Source organism: Bos indicus x Bos taurus, chromosome 12, assembly GCF_003369695.1.
Source record: "Bos indicus x Bos taurus breed Angus x Brahman F1 hybrid chromosome 12, Bos_hybrid_MaternalHap_v2.0, whole genome shotgun sequence".
In the NCBI taxonomy this organism is placed as follows: domain Eukaryota; kingdom Metazoa; phylum Chordata; class Mammalia; order Artiodactyla; family Bovidae; genus Bos; species Bos indicus x Bos taurus.
In genome coordinates this window covers 13001334-13014379 of record NC_040087.1, presented here as the reverse complement: position 1 = coordinate 13014379, position 13046 = coordinate 13001334, and the positions used below count along the sequence as shown (strand labels likewise).

Here is a 13046-nt window from a genome sequence, read left to right as displayed (position 1 = left end):
AGATAAAGGAACAGGATAAATGCCCACCAAACCAAACAAAAGAGGAAGAGATAGGCAATCTACCTGATAAAGAATTCCAAATAATGATAGTGAAATTGATCCAAAATCTTGAAACTAAAATGGAATCACAGATAAATAGCCTGGAGACAAGGATTGAGAAGATGCAAGAAAGGTTTAACAAGGACCTAGAAGAAATAAAAAAGAGTCAATATATAATGAATAATGCAATAAATGAAATTAAAAACACTCTGGAGGCAACAAATAGTAGAATAACAGAGGCAGAAGATAGGATTAGTGAATTAGAAGATAGAATGGTAGAAATAAATGAATCAGAGAGGATAAAAGAAAAACGAATTAAAAGAAATGAGGACAATCTCAGAGACCTCCAGGACAATATTAAACACTACAACATTCGAATCATGGGGGTTCCAGAAGAAGAAGACAAAAAGAAAGACCATGAGAAAATACTTGAGGAGATAATAGTGGAAAACTTCCCTAAAATGGGGAAGGAAATAATCACCCAAGTCCAAGAAACCCAGAGAGTCCCAAACAGGATAAACCCAAGGAGAAACACCCCAAGACACATATTAATCAAATTAACAAAGATCAAACACAAAGAACAAATATTAAAAGCAGCAAGGGAAAAACAACAAATAACACACAAGGGAATTCCCATAAGGATAACAGCTGATCTTTCAATAGAAACTCTTCAAGCCAGGAGGGAATGGCAAGACATACTTAAAATGATGAAAGAAAATAACCTACAGCCCAGATTATTGTACCCAGCAAGGATCTCATTCAAGTATGAAAGAGAAATCAAAAGCTTTTCAGACAAGCAAAAGCTGAGAGAATTCTGCACAACCAAACCAGCTCTCCAACAAATACTAAAGGATATTCTCTAGACAGGAAACACAAAAACAGTGTATAAACTCGAACCCAAAACAATAAAGTAAATGGCAATGGGATCATACTTATCAGTAATTACCTTAAACGTAAATGGGTTGAATGCCCCAACCAAAAGACAAAGACTGGCTGAATGGATACAAAAACAAGACCCCTACATATGTTGTCTACAAGAGACCCACCTCAAAACAGGGGACACATACAGACTGAAAGTGAAGGGCTGGAAAAAGATTTTCCATGCAAATAGGGACCAAAAGAAAGCAGGAGTAGCAATACTCATATCAGATAAAATAGACTTTAAAACAAAGGCTGTGAAAAGAGACAAAGAAGGTCACTACATAATGATCAAAGGATCAATCCAAGAAGAGGATATAACAATTATAAATATATATGCACCCAACACGGGAGCACCACAGTACGTAATACAAATGCTAACAAGTATGAAAAGAGAAATTAACAATAACACAATAATAGTGGGAGACTTTAATACCCCACTTACACCTATGGATAGATCAACTAAACAGAAAATTAACAAGGAAACACAAACTTTAAACGATACAACAGACCAGTTAGACCTAATTGATATCTATAGGACATTTCATCCCAAAACAATGAATTTCACCTTTTTCTCAAGCGCACATGGAACCTTCTCCAGGATAGATCACATCCTGGGCCGTAAAGCTAGCCTTGGTAAATTCAAAAAAATAGAAATCATTCCAAGCATTTTTTCTGACCACAATGCAGTAAGATTAGATCTCAATTACAGGAGAAAAACTATTAAAAATTCCAACATATGGAGGCTGAACAACACGCTGCTGAATAACCAACAAATCACAGAAGAAATCAAAAAAGAAATCAAAATTTGCATAGAAACGAATGAAAATGAAAACACAACAATCTAAAACCTGTGGGACACGGTAAAAGCAGTCCTAAGGGGAAAGTTCATAGCAATACAGGCACACCTCAAGAAACAAGAAAAAAGTCAAATAAATAACCTAACTCTACACCTAAAGCAACTAGAAAAGGAAGAAATGAAGAACCCCAGGGTTAGTAGAAGGAAAGAAATCTTAAAAATTAGAGCAGAAATAAATGCAAAAGAAACAAAAGAGACCATAGCAAAAATCAACAAAACCAAAAGCTGGTTCTTTGAAAGGATAAATAAAATTGACAAACCATTAGCCAGACTCATCAAGAAACAAAGGGAGAAAAATCAAATCAACAAAATTAGAAACGAAAATGGAGAGATCACAACAGACAACACAGAAATACAAAGGATTATAAGAGACTACTATCAACAATTATATGCCAATAAAATGGACAACGTGGAAGAAATGGACAAATTCTTAGAAAAGTACAACTTTCCAAAACTGGACCAGGAAGAAATAGAAAATCTTAACAGACCCATCACAAGCACGGAAATTGAAACTGTAATCAAAAATCTTCCAGCAAACAAAAGCCCCGGTCCAGACGGCTTCACAGCCGAATTCTACCAAAAATTTAGAGAAGAGCTAACACCTATCCTGCTCAAACTCTTCCAAAAAATTGCAGAGGAAGGTAAACTTCCAAACTCATTCTATGAGGCCACCATCACCCTAATACCAAAACCTGACAAAGATCCCACAAAAAAAGAAAACTACAGGCCAATATCACTGATGAACATAGATGCAAAAATCCTTAACAAAATTCTAGCAATCAGAATCCAACAACACATTAAAAAGATCATACACCATGATCAAGTGGGCTTTATCCTAGGGATGCAAGGATTCTTCAATATCCGCAAATCAATCAATGTAATACACCACATTAACAAATTGAAAAATAAAAACCATATGATTATCTCAATAGATGCAGAGAAAGCCTTTGACAAAATTCAACATCCATTTATGATAAAAACTCTCCAGAAAGCAGGAATAGAAGGAACATACCTCAACATAATAAAAGCTATATATGACAAACCCACAGCAAACATTATCCTCAATGGTGAAAAATTGAAAGCATTTCCTCTAAAGTCAGGAACAAGACAAGAGTGCCCACTTTCACCATTACTATTCAACATAGTTTTGGAAGTTTTGGCCACAGCAATCAGAGCAGAAAAAGAAATAAAAGGAATCCAAATTGGAAAAGAAGAAGTAAAACTCTCACTATTTGCAGATGACATGATCCTCTACATAGAAAACCCTAAAGATTCCACCAGAAAATTACTAGAAATAATCAATGACTATAGTAAAGTTGCAGGATATAAAATCAACACACAGAAATCCCTTGCATTCCTATACACTAATAATGGGAAAACAGAAAGAGAAATTAAGGAAACAATTCCATTCACCATTGCAATGGAAAGAATAAAATACTTAGGAATATATCTACCTAAAGAAACTAAAGACCTATATATAGAAAACTATAAAACACTGGTGAAAGAAATCAAAGAGGACACTAATAGATGGAGAAATATACCATGTTCATGGATTGGAAGAATCAATATAGTGAAAATGAGTATACTACCCAAAGCAATTTATAGATTCAACGCAATCCCTATCAAGCTACCAACAGTATTCTTCACAGAGCTAGAACAAATAATTTCACAATTTGTATGGAAATACAAAAAACCTCGAATAGCCAAAGCGATCTTGAGAAAGAAGAATGGAACTGGAGGAATCAACCTACCTGACTTCAGGCTCTACTACAAAGCCACAGTTATCAAGACAGTATGGTACTGGCACAAAGACAGAAATATAGATCAATGGAATAAAATAGAAAGCCCAGAGATAAATCCACACACATATGGACACCTTATCTTTGACAAAGGAGGCAAGAATATACAATGGATTAAAGACAATCTCTTTAACAAGTGGTGCTGGGAAATCTCGTCAACCACTTGTAAAAGAATGAAACTAGAGCACTTTCTAACACCATACACAAAAATAAACTCAAAATGGATTAAAGATCTAAACGTAAGACCAGAAACTATAAAACTCCTAGAGGAGAACATAGGCAAAACACTCTCCGACATACATCACAGCAGGATCCTCTATGACCCACCTCCCAGAATATTGGAAATAAAATAAAAAATAAACAATGGGACCTAATTAACCTTAAAAGCTTCTGCACATCAAAGGAAACTATTAGCAAGGTGAAAAGACAGCCTTCAGAATGGGAGAAAATAATAGAAAATGAAGCAACTGACAAACAACTAATCTCAAAAATATACAAGCAACTCCTACAGCTCAACTCCAGAAAAATAAACGACCCAATCAAAAAATGGGCCAAAGAACTAAATAGACATTTCTCCAAAGAAGACATACAGATGGCTAACAAACACATGAAAAGATGCTCAATATCACTCATTATCAGAGAAATGCAAATCAAAACCACTATGAGGTACCATTTCACACCAGTCAGAATGGCTGCAATCCAAAAGTCTACAAATAATAAATGCTGGAGAGGGTGTGGAGAAAAGGGAACCCTCTTACACTGTTGGTGGGAATGCAAACTAGTACAGCCACTATGGAGAACAGTGTGGAGATTCCTTAAAAAACTGGAAATAGAACTGCCTTATGATCCAGCAATCCCACTGCTGGGCATACACACTGAAGAAACCAGAAGGGAAAGAGACACGTGTACCCCAATGTTCATCGCAGCACTGTTTATAATAGCCAGGACATGGAAGCAACCTAGATGTCCATCAGCAGATGAATGGATAAGAAAGTGGTGGTACATATACACAATGGAGTATTACTCAGCCATTAAAAAGAATACATTTGAATCAGGTCTAATGAGGTGGATGAAACTGGAGCCTATTATACAGAGTGAAGTAAGCCAGAAGGAAAAACATAAATACAGTATACTAACGCATATATATGGAATTTAGAAAGATGGTAACAATAACCCGGTGTACGAGACAGCAAAAGAGACACTGATGTATAGAACAGTCTTATGGACTCTGTGGGAGAGGGAGAGGGTGGGAAGATTTGGGAGAATGACATTGAAACATGTAAAATATCATGTAAGAAACGAGTTGCCAGTCCAGGTTTGATGCACGATACTGGATGCTTGGGGCTAGTGCACTGGGACGACCCAGAGGGATGGTGTGGGGAGGGAGGAGGGAGGAGGGTTCAGGATGGGGAACACATGTATACCTATGGCGGATTCATTTTGATATTTGGCAAAACTAATACAATTATGTAAAGTTTAAAAATAAAATAAAATTAGAAAAAAAAAAAAGAACTAGGACAGGGAAATCATAGTCTATAGACGATTACTTTGAGTGTGAAAACTTGTGCTTCAAGCTCTTTGGGGGGAAGGCAGTACATATGATGTAACAAATAGGTATCTGAACTCTAGAGCTACCAGACAGCAGGATTTTAATCACAGCACTGCCATGAAGGATGGGGTGTGTGTGCTCACACACTCAGTCAGGCCTGACTCTTTGCGACCCCATGGACTGTAGCCTGCCAGGCTCCTCTGTCCATGGGATTTTCAGGGCAAGAATACTGGAGTAGGTTGCCTTTTCCTACTCCAAGAAGGATGGGGTGCCCTTGGCCAAATTTTTTACCTTCTCTGTGCTTCAGTTTCTTCATTGTAAAACAGAGCCACAACATAGTCCTCATAAAGTAATTACAAGGGATTAAATTAGTTAATGCCAACAAAGTGCTACAACAAGGTCTGGTGTTTGTAGCAAATGTTACATAATAGTTTTTACTATTATTATCTTTCAACAGAACATCTCAAAACTCTTCATAGCTCATTAATTTATTTAGTTTTGTGAGAAATCTAAGGGAAAAGCTTGGCTGTGAGAGCCTAAACTCTAAACAAAACTTGAAGGAGAAAGTTAAATAAGCCTAAAATTATCCGTGTAAAACCTAATTTATTCAAGTAGTGGAAATCCTTCTTTCTAGTACGTCTTCCAGTCAAGGAAAAAAATTTACACTAACAGTAACAAAATCCTGGTGTTTCTCCTTAACATTTACACTAGCTTATTAAGATCTTTTTCTGGGCCTCCCACGGAAATAACAGTGGCTAACTCAAAGCACATGGTGGTTGCTATGAAACTCAGAACAGTCTGTATGGAGGAACCACACAACAGGGACCAGTAGCAGGTACTATTAGAGACATTCACACACTGGTTTAAATCCATTGCTCACTGCCTATAAAACTGTGTCTTGCTTACTTAACTCCCTGAGTTATAATTTTCTCATAAGTAAAAATGTACATTAAAAAAGTGAAGTATAAATAATCTAATCTAGCATTTCTCTAATGACTCAAAAAACTACCATGAATATCAGTTAAGTGGAAAGAAATTCCCAAGGTCTGCGGAGGTTTGCTTGCCCTTCTACTAATTGGTCATAAAATGTTTAAATTCTGCTTTGAACACCACATTCCTTGCTATCAGTTGCCAATCCTCCACTCTGGCAGGATTCTAGTCTGAAGCTGTTACTTGCCAGTTACTTGCTGCTTCTAATCTCCTGGGGTTAAATAACAGACCATCAGACATGTTAAAAATACACTATCAATTGCTACACAAGCATATAAAGTATTCTTCTATAAAGAAAATACGTAAGTCTTAAGTTAAAGGGGAAGCCAAAAGAAAAATAAAAATATATCTTGAGACAAAGAAACAACCTACTAAAATTTCTGGGATGCAGCCAAAGCAGTTCTAAGAGGAAAGTTTATAGTATTAAAATCCTACATTAAGGGGAAAGAAAAGAACTCAAACAACCTAACTTTACACCTTAGGGAAGTATAAGAAGAACAAACTAAGCCTAAAATTAGTAGAAGGAAAATAAAAATCACAGTGAAAATAAATGAAATAGAGACTAAAAGACCAAAAAAAAGAAAAAAAAAAAAATCAATGAAACCAAGAGCTTTTTTTTTTTTTTGGAGAATGTAAAGAAAACAGACAAACCAGAAGCTACACTCACCAGGGAAACAGAATTCAGGTAACATCAGAAATGAAAATGGAGAGATTACAACTGATACAACAGAAATACAAAGCTAAGAGGATAAGAGGTGTACTATACAATAAGAAACTCAAACCCTGGAAGAAACAGACGCATTCCTAGAAACAAAGCACCTACCTAAGTGAGGGAATCTCAGTTCTTAAACAAAGCATTAAAAATTAAATGTAGCTCTGATATATCTCCAGCACAGATAATTTCACTATGAACTGAAAATGGAACTTGAAATACAATTTTGCCCAGATCAGGGATTTCAAACTGCTCCCTGGAACGTATTTGACTGAGAGTAGGGGATTAGGGTGCCTAGAACAGAGCAGTGTTCCCTGATCCTGCAGCAAATAGAGCAGCTTTGATTTCACCTTTTTCTACTACTAGTCTATTAAATAACATTTAAAGAGAGTTCCACAGAAGTTTTTATAAAGTCTGAATATCACAAATGTATGTGTACTTTCAGAAAATAGCAGGTATAGTTAAGTTTTCCCAAGCAACTCAGTAGAATATTTTAGGCTTTATTCAGTATGGTAAGAAAACATAGAATCATCTAGTAACAAAGAGAATTTCTTTGTTTTTGAACAGGGTATTATCAGAGTCAGCTCCATTTTGTCTTTACCTACTTGTCATACAGTCTAAATCATTTGGATTCCAAGACCAAGGAAAATGGAACCACAGCAATGTATTCACATCTTAAAAGAATCTCCTCAGAACAACACTGCCTGACTGAAAGAAAGGGCTGCTGCTGCTGCTGCTTCTGCTAAGTCGCTTCAGTCATGTCCGACTCTGTGTGACCCCATAGACGGCTGCCCACTAGGCTCCTCTGTCCCTGGGATTCTCCAGGCAAGAACACTGGAGTGGGTTGCCATTTCCTTCTCCAATGCATGAACGTGAAAACTGAAAGTGAAGTCGCTCAGTCGTGCCCGACTCTTAGTGACCCCATGGACTGCAGCCTACCAGGCTCCTCCATCCATGGGATTTTCCAGGCAAGAGTACTGGAGTGGGGTGCCATTGCCTTCTCTGAAAGAAAGGGCTAGAGGAAATAAATTTTACCTTTCTATTTAATGTGTTAAAGGCAAATATTTAGACTTTGCACTCAGGAGAGAGACAGGAAGAGAGGGGACCAACCTTTATTCAGCACCTGTTCTTTGGTAAGCTCTTAAAAAAAAAGGACTTCCCTGGTGGCTCAGACAGTAAGGCATCTGTCTACAATGTGGGAGACGGGGGTTCGATCCTTGGGTTGGGAAGATCCCCTGGAGAAGGAAATGGTACCCCATTCCAGTACTATTGCCTAGAAAATCCCATGGACAGAGGACCCTGGTAGGCTGCAGGCCATGGGGTCGCAAAGAGTTGGACATGACTGAGCGACTCCACTTTCTTTCTTTGATAAAAAAGGTACCACTCAGGGCATTTTACATTATTCCAACAAGGCAAAGTAGTATTAACTGCAAATCAAAAATGAAGGAGAAGTGCATAAAAGCTAAAAATCAGTGCCTCCAGCTGGTATCTACTGAGTAGTTACTAACTGCTACGTTTATGCTAAAAAAACTTCCTCTGTGTTAGTTTTTGCAGCAGTCCTATGCAGTAGAAACTAATGAAGAGACTGAGGCCACGCAGCTAACAAGTGGTAACACTGATACTTGTGCCCAGGTTCACTGTTATCAGAGTCTGTGCTGTGAGTCACTCAATTTTCCTTGTGAAATTCTGTACACCTTCCTGCTCACTGGAATAAAACTTAATAACCATGTATTTTAAGTCAACTCCAAATTATCTACCTGAAAAACAGGAGGAGTACCTTGGATGATATTAAATGATATCCTCAAAAACTTTTGTTTGGATTAGTAATGTACTTTGTGTACACATATCCAGAATGAGATGATATGGGGACCTCAGAAAAATAACAGAGGCATTCAGAATAATATTAAACCAAAGAATAGTTAACAACATAGCTAATTTAACAGTGTGGTTCCCCTGCTTAAAATCATTCCTTTTTTTTGTATCCTTGGTGAGAAAGCTCATCTCTTCTTATATTTAAATGAAGCCCCAAGCCAAACTGACCTGTTTCTCCCCTACCCACCTTTTGTGTTGTTTGTTTGTTTGTTTTGATTAGTCATAAGAAATAACAAAATGTTTTGGCTTTAAACATATGCTAACCTAAAGAGATTTAAAAATTCTGTCAATATAAGACTTCATGATCTATTCTGCCTAATTATGTTGACTAAGTCACCGTAAGATTTGTCATAGGTAACATACTATAACCAACCCAAATAAAATTTTGAGTGAGCTCTAGGGAACATAAACAAATATAGATACTGGTAAATCTATGCTAGGGGATGTATTCTTAACTCTCAGTGTTAAATGATATCATACAGTAATCACAAAGGATTATTAACTATCTCCTACACTGTCCAAAGTCAGACAATAAATGGCTACTAAGGTGAAATAAGTATAATAAAACATCAGTTCAGTTCAGTCGCTCAGTCGTGTCCAACTCTTTGCGACCCCATGAATCACAGCACGCCAGGCCTCCCTGTCCATCACCAACTCCCAGAGTTCACCCAAACTCATGTGCATTGAGTTGGTGATGCCATCCAGCCATCTCATCCTCTGTCGTCCCCTTCTCCTCCTGCCCCCAATCCCTCCCAGTATCAGGGTCTTTTTCCAATGAGTCAACTCTTCGCATGAGGTGGCTGAAGTATTGGAGTTTCAGCTTTAGCATCAGTCCTTCCAACAAACACCCAGGACTGATCTCCTTTAGGATGGATTGGTTGGATCTCCTTGCAGTCCAAGGGACTCTCAAAAGTCTTCTCCAACACCACAGTTCAAAAGCATCAATTCTTCGGTGCTCAGCTTTCTTCACAGTCCAACTCTCACATCCATACATGACTACTGGAAAAACCAGAGCCTTGACTAGACGGACCTTTGTTTGCAAAGTAATGTCTCTGCTTTTGAATACGCTATCTCGGTTGGTCATAACTTTCCTTCCAAGGAGTAAGCGTCTTTTAATTTCATGGCTGCAGTCACAATCTGCAGTGATTTTTGAGCCCCCCAAAAATAAAGTCTGACACTGTTTCCACTGTTTCCCCATCTATTTCCCATAAAGTGATGGGACCAGATGCCATGATCTTCGTTTTCTGAATGTTGAGCTTTAAGCCAACTTTTTCATTCTCCACTTTCACTTTCATCAAGAGGCTTTTAGTTCCTCTTCACTTTCTGCCATAAGGGTGGTGTCATCTGCATATCTGAGGTTATTGATATTTCTCCCAGAAATCTTGATTCCAGCTTGTGCTTCTTCCAGCCCAGTGTTTCTCATGATGTACTCTGCATATAAGTTAAATAAGCAGGGTGACAATATACAGCCTTGACATACTCCTTTTCCTATTTGGAACCAGTCTGTTGTTCCATGTCCAGTTCTAACTGTTGCTTCCTGACCTGCATACAGATTTCTCAAGAGGCAGGTCAAGTGGTATTCCCATCTCTTTCAGAATTTTCCACAGTTTCTTGTGATCTACACAGTCAAAGGCTTTGGCATAGTCAATAAAGCAGAAATAGATGTTTTTCTGGAACTCTCTTGCTTTTTCTACGATGCAGTGGATGTTGGCAATTTGGTCTCTGGTTCCTCTGCCTGTTCTAAAACCAGCTTGAACATCTGGAAGTTCACGGTTCATGTATTGCTGAAGCCTGGCTTGGAGAATTTTGAGCATTACTTTACTAGCATGTGAGATGAGTGCAATTGTGTGGTAGTTTGAACATTCCTTGGCATTGCCTTTCTTTGGGATTGGAATGAACACTGACCTTTTCCAGTCCTGTGGCCACTGCTGAGTTTTCCAGCAGTGGGAGCAATTTGCTGGCATATTGAGTGCAGCACTTTCACAGCATCATCTTTCAGGATTTGAAATAGCTCAACTCGAATTCCATCACCTCCACTAGCTTTGTTCGTAGTGATGCTTTCTAAGGCCCACTTGACTTCACATTCCAGAGCGTCTGCCTCTAGGTGAGTGATCACACCATTGTGATTATCTGGGTCGTGAAGATCTTTTTTGTACAGTTCTTCTGTGTATTCTTGCCACCTCTTCTTAATATCTTCTGCCAACAGAATGGGAAAGACTAGAGATCTCTTCAAGAAAATTAGAGACACCAAAGGAACATTTCATGCAAAGATGGGCTCGATAAAGGACAGAAATAATAAAACATGCTAGGTGTCAAATTGTGGAACTAGAGAAGAATTGCAAAAGAGATTCCATGTTATAATTGAAAATACGATACAAATCAAATAGAAAACTGAATTCAGAAAGAATTTAATGTCACAATAAGGGATTTTGATAATTGCTTTAAAATTTTAGTGTTCAAATACAACAGCTCCTTGTAAAGGAATAAAGGCACATCACAACTATGCCTGATTTTTTTTTTATCAGTAGTAGGATAATCTCTTAGACTCAAGGTTTGAGATGTAAAACTTTCCTATTTTCTCCTCTGCCTCCTATTCATAATTTAAAATATAAGGATAATTTTACTGTCACATTTTCTCCTTTTTCACGACAAACTCAGCCACAGAACAAAATAACACTTACGCAGGACACCTACCTTACACCCAAAATGAGACTTGCTTCTCGCCTACTCATTTTCTGTTCAAATCCTCCTTTATAGTAGGATGAAAAGCTCTGAACAGGGAACAAATAGCGAGAAATGATTAGTTCCACGTATGAAGGGGCATGACCTCGACCCCACCACACAGCTGCAGTGGGAGTGACAGATTTTCCAGAAGTCAACCTGGAATTGTGGGGGGTAGGGCAGGAGAGCACTGGACAAGGAACCTGGGCATCACTCAAAGCACGTCAGCAATGGTTTCCACTTTCCAATATGTCAATGTTCCTACACTGAAGGAATAAAAGAGACTGGTAGAAACAAAAGGCTTCAATTTTTTCTAAGCTCTACAGGGACTTTCTCAATGGATAACCTTGACCAAGTTACTGCTGAGATGACAGACATCTTTTTAACCTACAACACTGGCTGACTGAGAAAGAGGAGGAGAAACTGACAAAATAGAAAAGACATCAGGAGAGCAGACAGGAAGGCCAAGAGGGAGCAGAAGACTCCCTCTTGGATTGTAGGGTCAGTGTGGCTGGAGAGGCCCGAGCAGGGAGGAGAGGAGTGGCAGGGGAGGGGCTGAGGCCACGGGGAGGGCCCTGGAGGTCGGGAACGACGGGGGCTTTACTCTCAGGGGCAGGACGGCCAGAGCACTGGGCACCCAGATTTGACTTGGACGACTCCAGGGCTTCCCTGGAGACTCAGTGAGTAAGAATCCGCCTGCCAGTGCAGGAGACAGGGCTTTGTCTCTGATCTGGGAAGATCCCACAGGCCATGGAGCAACCAAGTCCACAGGCCACAACTACTGAGGCTGTGCTCTAGGGCCCGGGAGCCACAACTACTGAGCACACGGCCACCACTAGTGAAGCCTGTGCACACTAGAGCCCATGCTCCCCAACACGAGAAGCCCACACAGCAACCAGAGAGCAGTCCCCATGTGCTGCATCTACAGAGAAGCCCAGGCAGCAAGGAAGCCCCGCACAGCCAAAAATAGATGCATACATGAGATTAATTCAAAGGATTACTCTGCTGTGCGGAGACAGGTACAGAGTAGAGCCAGGAGACCAGTAAGAGGGCACAACCATAATCTAGGCAAGAGACAGGGGTGGTTTGGAGCAAACTGGTAGAAGAGGAAGAAGCCAGAGCCGTCAGATTTGGGGTGGATATGGAGAGCAGAAATGACCTTTGCTTGGATTGAATGTGGAATATGAGAAAAAGCAGGGAGAGATGACGTGGTAAACACTGCCGTGTTCAGCACAGGGCCCCCTTCAGCAGTAAGGCACTTGCTCCTCAGACCCCAGGGCTGCTTCTGGCAGACAGCACTCTGCTCTCAAACTCCAGCAAGGGCCTCGGCTGAAGAATGCCACGCCCCCTTCCCAGGGCAGCCTCTAGCTGACGACCGGCTGACCTCATGGTACAAACACTGGAGTTCTCCAGGGCTCAGTCTGTGAGCTCCTTTTCTATATTTACTTCCCAGGTGATGTCATTTAGTTTCATGGCCCCTTGCCACAACCTGGGACAACCACGATGAGTCACCTGAGAGTCAGAGCCCCCACCCTGTGCCCCCCACCGGCTGCCTCAACCCTTGCTAAGACTGCACTGCAGTCTAAA

General features: G+C 39.6%; 1 protein-coding gene across 1 annotated transcript in view; it reads right to left on the bottom strand.

The window, feature by feature from the left end:
• DNAJC15 (DnaJ heat shock protein family (Hsp40) member C15) overlaps positions 1 to 13046 on the bottom strand; it is an 84077-nt gene that overhangs the window by 27579 nt on the left and 43452 nt on the right. Inside the window, exon 4 of the mRNA XM_027557159.1 lies at positions 11433 to 11509. Within this exon, the coding sequence (XP_027412960.1) occupies positions 11433 to 11509 (77 nt within the window). The remainder of the gene's footprint in view (positions 1 to 11432; positions 11510 to 13046) is intronic.